Genomic DNA, 7,941 nt, shown 5'->3' on the forward strand with positions numbered 1-7,941 from the left:
TATGCAGGTGACTGTCATTTGAAAGTTTAATTTGTAGTGTTTTGGCATCTGTAGCTTCTGATATTTCTGGGTTAGGATTTTCTTTTGGAGTTCAGTTCACATTCTTATCACATCACCTCGCATTCACCCATTGAGCTGTTCTCCCAATTAGGCTTGTAGTTATTAATGGCATTTAAGTTATGGGGTAGTTGATTGTTGTAGCAGATGAGTCATTTTACTATGGTGTGTATATAATTGCTTTTTCCTATTATGTAAAGGCACCCCCAACAAAGAGCCTATGCCTTATTGGCAGTAGGGCAGCTAGAAAAACTAATAAAAACATGGCTGAAAATGTCAGATAGGGGTGCCCCAGCCATTTAGAGCGTTTAAAAGCCAGATGTGGGGCTTTGAAATCAGTGCTGAATTGAATGTGGAGTCAGTGATTGGACTGTAAAATAGTGTTGATGTTTTAGTATTTTTGAACCTGTGGGAATGTTTACTGCCAAAGTAAGTACTGTATTCTGGGCAGCTGAATGTCCAAATGTATATTCATCCATTCTGGGGGGGAAAAACCCAGAACGACTTGGTGCTGATTCCTAGCCTTAGGGTATTCACCTTAAGACACTGGGGAGGAGGTAAAAAGATGTTCCAACTGTTAAACATGCATGTGTATCCATTGAAAGTCAGTGTCTGTGTCCTTTCCCAGTACCATGAGGTTGCTAAGACCTGAACATTCAGCAAAGACGAACAGAATATCCCAACCTACCTCCAGAAGTAACATGTGATCAGCCTTGTTTGCCTGTTTTAATTATCCAATCCATTATTATCAGTAGCCTGATCTTGGGGCTTCAAAGCAAGCATCATTGGTGAAGTAAAAGTGGTGATCTGTGAAAAGCGTTGACATCCTTAGGGTTTAATATTGAATCCTGTTAGTCTCATCTACACATTGTGTTACAGTTGTTTACACTGCCTTATAGTGCAATCGGCTCTTAGGAACAAGGGTCATCTTTTTGTTCTAGGCTTGTATAGCATCCAGCCCTTTGGGGTCTGCTCCTAAAAGCTAGTACACAACAAATGATCACAGACTATACATCTGGAAATGACCTTGAGAGGTCATCTGATCCATCCCCCTATCCCTGAACCATTCCTGATTGACGTTGGTTTAAACTGCTTTTAACCTCCAATGATGGAGATTATTTGACCTCTCTAGGTAACCTCTACTCCAGTGCTTCACTTCACAGTTAGAAAATTTCCTAGTTCTAGCTTAACTTCTTGTTGCAGTTTAACCTATTGCTGCTTGCCCCATCCCTAGTGGACATGGAGAAGGTTTTCTAAACTTCATCTTTTATGCATTTAAAGGGTGGTATGGATCCCCTCAGACTTCCGAAACCTAAACAAACCCGGGTTTTTCAATCTTCCCACGTAGGTAATGTTTTCTAGACCGCTGATTCTTTTTATTGCTCTTCTGCAGGTTCTGCCAAATTAGTTCCCATCTTTCTGGGCAGTTTTCCAGCAGAGGTTGCCTCAGTGCTGAGTAGAGTGGAAGAATGACTTAATATGCCGTACATATGACACTCCTGTTTATGCTCTCAGTGTAACTTTGGCTTTTTAGAACAGCATAACATTACTGATCCTGTTCAGATTGTGATCTGCTATAACCCTTAAACCCTCTTTTGTGTGGTTGATTACTTCTACTTAAGAGTAGTATTTCTCCCCCTCTGTGTTGGCACCAGGCTGGTGTCCCCACACACTAACATTTCATTTGTTACTGCATTCTATCCTATTTATTTAATTTCTCAAAGTTGTCAAAACCTTTTGAATTCCAGCCCTGTCCACCAAAGTGCTTGCAGTCTCTTCCAGCTTCCTATCTTCTGCAAATTTAATCAGTGTATTTTCTAACTGATCATCCGTGTCATTAATGAAAATGTTGGATAGTACTGAACCCTGGACTTCCTCTTACTAAACCTCACTTGATAAATTTTTCCAGTGTGACAGTGAACCATTGAAAATTACTCTTTAATTATGGTTTCCAATTGGTCGTATAATTACCAGCATTCTTCTGACCTCGTGGTCCACTTACCCACACCTGCCACCCTGCTGCCTGCTGTGAAGAACTGCCACAGTCCACTTGTCTCCCAACTCTATTAGTTGCTTTACAGCCAGCCCCTTCCTAGCTCTACGGAAAGTCCCACCATCTACTTCTCTTGTGTTCCTCTTGTGTGCATACTTGGAGCCACCCAAGCTACCTATGCATATGCTAGATCTGAAACAAAAAACGACAGAGTAGCATGGCTCTGCTCCTGGGCCAATTAGTTGAGATTTCTCAGCAGAGCTAACTAGCTTGCCTACAGTGGTGCCCAAAGGCAGCTCTGCTGTTTCCCGTTCCAGAGAGGTGGCATATGTGAAACTCAGCATGATGCTGCCTGACATCACAGAAATGCTGGGGGGGAAGAGCAGAGGGGGTAGTTGACCACCCAGACCTTCCACTGTATCTGCGCTTGCCAACCACCAGTTAACCACTGATCCAGGCCATATCACCTTACTTAAGAGGATGCCATATGCCATGTGAAGCAGTGTCAAAAGCTTTAATGAAGTATGGATATATCCCATGCATCATCATCATCATCATCAAACAAGTACCGTGTCCAGTTTTGGGCCCCCCAGTACAGAAAGGATGTAGACAAATTGAAGAGAATCTTGCAGAGGACAACAAAAATGGTGAGGGGGCTGGGGCACATGACTTCTAAGAAGAGGCTGAGGGAACTGGACTTATTTAGTCTGGAGAAAAGACAGGGGGGATTTCATAGTGGCTTTCAACTACATGAAGGGGGGTTCCAAAAAGGATGGAGCAGGACTGTTCTCAGTGGTGACAGATGACAGAACAAGGAGCAGTGGTCTGAAGTTGCAGCAAGGGAAATTTAGGTTGGATATTAGGAAAAACTGTCTCACTAGGAGGGTAGTAAAGCACTGGAACAGGCTACCCAGCGAGGTTGTGGAATCTCCATTCTTGGAGGTTTATAAGACCTGGCTAGAAAAAGCCTTGGCTGGGCTGATCTAGTTCCTGCTTTGAGCAGGGGGGCGAACTAGATGTGACTTCCCGAGGTCCTTTCCAACCCTCATTTTCTCCAATTCTGTGACTCTGACAGGGACAAGCAAAGTCCAGCCCACAGGCCAGATCGGGCCTACAGTGGACACCATTTACCAGCAGCCCCTGCCTGCATCACTGCAGCCAGTTTCCATGGAAACCCCAGCAGCAAGGCTGTGACAGTGTAGGGCCAGGGTTTTCATGGCAACCGGCACCAGCAGCACTGGCAGAGTGCGCAGCTGAGCGGGGAGCTGCTCCAGGGCTGGGATCTTGCATTGGAGACAGCATGGTCCAGAGCCGGGGCAAAGCTGCGATCCTCTGCCTGTCATGGCACTGCCATTCCTGGGGTCTCCTTGGAAACCAGCCACAGCGACATGGGCAAGGGCTGCTGGGAAATGGAGTCTGGCTGCTGGCAGCATCCACCATTTTGTCCACGCCTGCTCTATGATCATCATCCTCTGCATCAAAATGTATTTTTTCTTTTAGTTATGTGATAAGTTAATGTTACTAAGTTATCTCCATCTGATCTTTATTATTGTATTACAGAATGAACAATGAATTGGTTTCAATTGTAAAATCATTCGCCAGCAATCCTTTTCTCTGATGATGACCTTTGGCTGGCCAGAACAGGTGTGCTTGGTTCTCCTGTAATCCTGCAGGCCTTGATTTCAACACCATTTTCTGATGACCTTTTTTTTTTCCTTCCCCAAGTGCTAGGGAGAATTATCAAGAGAAGGAAGGGAGTGGCACTGAATGAACACAAAATTACATTCATCATCAATCATTAGCCTCTAGCAACTTCCAGAGAATTGTAAATTGCTGACTAACAAGGGGAAATTAGCTTGATAAAATCACCATTAGTGTCAGTTCAGAGTGATGTAAAGTTTAAAAGTTGTAGCTGTGTTTTCTGTCTCTGTCACTCTTATTTATCTGCATTGGTTCCCTGAAGTCACAGTCCAGTAAAGCGCCAAAGGAAATGCTTAACTTTAAGCATGTGAGTAGTTATCCTGAAGCAGCGGCATAGCTGGGCAACCCTGCACCTTGGGCAGCTACTGCAGTACTCAGGGCAGCACTGGCTGCCACAGTGCTGATCCCAGCAGCACACCACCACTGCAGTTGTGGCTATCGTGCGTGCCACCCCTTCCCTCTCCCCCAACCGTGGTTGGTCCCCTTTAGTAACATGACTGCTGAAGTCAGTAGAACGTGCACATCCAAGGAAGCTGGTTGTATATGGGCCAGTCCCACACTTCAAAAATTATGCGCTTGGCTACAAATCTGCGAGGTATATAACTAGACCTTGGTGCTAGAGAACTACTAGCCATGTGTAGGAGAAGGGTCCACTGGCTGGTATTGTTATGGCTTCCTTGATAGCAAAGCAGTGGTGACAATTCATGTTGTTTGAGGTTCTGCTTCTATTAATCTGGACTTCTTAAAACTGCATAGCCGGTGAAAGTTGGACAGTGCTGTATATGTATATAGATGGAGAGCAGGAAATAAGGACAACCTATGTTTGGGGTTTGTTTTGTTTTGTTAAGTTGGAGCAGAGGTGCATTTGCAGGAAATGGACAAAAGGAAATCTCTGTTTCTGCAAGAACCACCCACGGTACTGGAAATCCTACGATTCAAAAACCATGAGATTTTTTAAATCAAGTATGATTGGTTCATATTTGTCTTCTGGTTTCTTGACCTTTCCAAGGCAATCTCTCACTTTTGCATGCTTGTCTGTGCAAGCCTGAGGGCTAGAAACTTCATTTTTTGAAAAGATGAAAGCCAATATTCTCATGCAGTCACTTGACTGCACCAGTTGGGACCTAAGAAAAACACCAGATACTGAGAGAGTTGTGGTAAAACCATGCGGGTGAGCAGCACCACTACAGGAATAATATCATCAAAGATTCTTGTTCTATTGTGTTCATTATTTAATAGAAGTACTTCATCTAAGATTATAAATCAGTAGCATCAACAACCCTTTTCTTATTTGGATACCAAACAATCGCTGATAAGCCAGATCATTACTATAGCTGGTTATTCACTTTGGAAAAGATGAGAATTTTAAATAGGTTAGCTCTCCCGTTTTCATAGCTCTTACATAAAACTGCTCGACAAAGATACGTAATTCAGAACTGATGTGCTGTGAAGTTAATGTTTCATTGTCTTTGAACAGCTCAGTAACAAGCCAATCACTTTTGTTAGGACATCTAGTTCTTTTGAGTCATAATATCATATTTTAGAAAAGAAAAGCACTTGTTTGCATAGATTTTAAGGCTAGGAGGGATCGTTGGGATCATCTAGTCTGACTTCTCGCATAAGACAAGCCACACAGAAAACACTACCCAGGAACTTTGTGCTCCTTTTTTGAATACTTTGTTGAATACTTCAGTGTTAGCTGTTGAAGTGAGCCACACTTTTACACTTCAGAAAACAGCTGACCACAGCAGTGGGATTCCAATAAGAAACTCAGAATTTTATTGTTGCAAGCTCTGAAATACGCATTAACAGAAGTGGATGCTGTCACTTTTTGTTTGCAACCTAACGCAGAGCATTTGCTTTTTTTTTATCAAAGAAACCATAAATGAACAGGCTATCTCTTTCTCTATAGAAGATGAAGTTACCTGTTCTGTGGTAAATATTGATATTGCTGTTTTAAAAAGATAAGCATTAATCATTGTAGTAATTTATGTTTGCAAGGCACAAATTTCAGAGCCAGATTCTCAACAGATATAAATGGGTGAAGCCAGACCCACTGATTTCAGCAGAGGGTAAGGCCTTTTACATCAGCTAAGGAACCTGCCCTCGTGTATACCCTAGTGTCTTTTTGCTTCCTCCACCTTTTATGGGTTTTAAAAGCTCTGAGTTGCCCAAACAGTCTATGCTTTCCGTATGGCTTTTCAGATCAGCAACATTGGTCATTGTGTGTTTTTCATTGATGGAACTGATTTGTGTTTGCAGGTGTGAGAGCTGTGGCGCTGTCTTCCACTCTGAGTGCAAAGTGAAGTCTGTCCCTTGCCCCAGGTGTGTACGCAAAGAGCTGCAGAAGAAGCAGAAATCCTTCTGGAGGAGACTCAATATGGACGAGAGCATGGAGGAGTCTTGCACCATGTTTGAGCTGTCCTACCAGAACACATGACTTCCCTCAGTTTCTTGGCAACTACAAAAGATCCTCTTCTGCATTCACCTACTCAAGCAGCTGCTCAGCTAGCCAGGCAGAAATCTTATTGCAGAGATGATGTCTCACCTTGATTATTCGCTAGTACTGGCCAAAAGGGCCATGAAACCAGGTGGGCTTTAAAATACCAACAGCCAAATTACATTTTGCGGAGAAGTTGAACCACTAGGTCTCATGCAAAATGTGGTTTACTTGAAATGCTTTATGCTCAGCTAATGAAGGTCCCAGCTTTTTCTTTTCCACCTCAGGAGAAGATTTTTCCTTAAGGCAGAAAATATTTCCTGCCAAGACCTGTGGTTAATTATTATTTTTGTTCTTGTTGTGGCTCACCCAGAAACCATGAATCATCTACTTTATATTTATGTATTTTATTTATTATTAGCCTTGGTTGAGGTTCTGATGAAGCGTTCTGCAGGACCGAAGAAGGTGGCAGTGGTGCTAAGCCCACCTCTTCTTTGCGATGTCAATGCATGGAAAGCCACTTTAAGGAAAGAGCATGTAGGGATTTATTTATTTATTTTGCTCCCTGAACAAAATGTCACATCTAACTTCCTCATTTAGGATGCTTGCAAACATAAAACCCAGGATAATTCCTTTAGGTGTGCCCATACATTTATACCTGTCCTAGCAAAATACTATAAAAATGGGGGTGGGGGGATAATTATATTTTGGGGTCAACGGTGACTTTCATTGAAGCACAGTTGTGCCCTGTCATTGAAGTACCGTCGCTTAATTTTACACTTGTTACTCTTGTCTGTCTGAGCCACATCCTCATTTCCATCAATGGTATGTTGGTTCAAATCCATATTGATTTCATGGTCAAAGCCTTTTTAAGGTATATTTTAATCACCTTAAATTAATGAACAATGCTTTGCTCAAAGACGTGATAAATATGCTTTCATCACCTGAATCTACTAGGCCGACAGGAAAAGAAGCCTCTCCCACCTTTTAAGAAAAATGTATAAAGTTTTCCTAACTCCTGAAACATAATTCAATCTCTTTGCTGCATTCTTCTTGTGCAGTTTGTATACTGGCTGCACTGAGCCATGGCAACATCAGGCAGATCCAAAGGGATTTTGGTACTTCAGTAGGAACTTACGATGCAGAAAGAATAGTTCATGTTCTGCCTGATGTACTTGGAAAAGTAATTGCAGCAAGTAATATCTGCTGTGAAAAGAGAATTTGTTATTTGATTGGGAAAACAAGTCACCACTGACAGTGTCTAATTTGTCTCATTATTAGTGAGATGTGATCATGATCCCCTCTGCTTGAATCCATAAAATATCTTCATTCTTTCTCCAGTGATATGTATATTACATATTACATATGTATGTGTTTGTGTGTGTATTTGTAGAAAGCAACTACAGTGTCAGGAGACAAGTTTACAGACTAGTATGCATGTGCATTTATTTGCCACTGCTACCAAGCAAGTTTGCTAAATTGCGGGCCAGCAGTCTGTACTTCCTAAATAACTGCTTGACCCAACAGCATCAGATATTAGCAGAAAACAGAGCCCTGTTCAATAGAATATCAAGCTAATTGCTGGATTATTATAAAGAAAGGAAAAGCAGGCATAGCACGTAAAATAAGTGGTTGGCCAAAAAAAGTTGCACTCTCTCCTGTTCAGATATCAGTATTTCTCTTTCTCTTTTTTGCTTTCCAGGGAAAAAATGGCTGAACCTGAGCTCTTTTTTTTTTTTTTTTTTTTTTT

The 7,941-nt window shown here is 42.1% G+C and overlaps 1 protein-coding gene across 1 annotated transcript in view; it reads left to right on the forward strand.

Moving 5' to 3' along the window:
• The window catches only part of PLEKHM3 (pleckstrin homology domain containing M3), a 154,460-nt gene extending 146,532 nt beyond the window's left edge, over positions 1–7,928 (forward strand). The window contains exon 8 of the mRNA XM_019523451.1: positions 6,014–7,928. Coding sequence (XP_019378996.1) covers positions 6,014–6,191 — 178 coding nt within the window. The 3' untranslated portion in view covers positions 6,192–7,928. The remainder of the gene's footprint in view (positions 1–6,013) is intronic.
• The last annotated feature ends 13 nt before the right edge of the window (positions 7,929–7,941 follow it).

The sequence above is a fragment of the Gavialis gangeticus genome, unplaced genomic scaffold, assembly GCF_001723915.1.
Source record: "Gavialis gangeticus isolate Ggan-Ray unplaced genomic scaffold, GavGan_comp1, whole genome shotgun sequence".
Taxonomy (NCBI): Eukaryota; Metazoa; Chordata; order Crocodylia; family Gavialidae; genus Gavialis; species Gavialis gangeticus.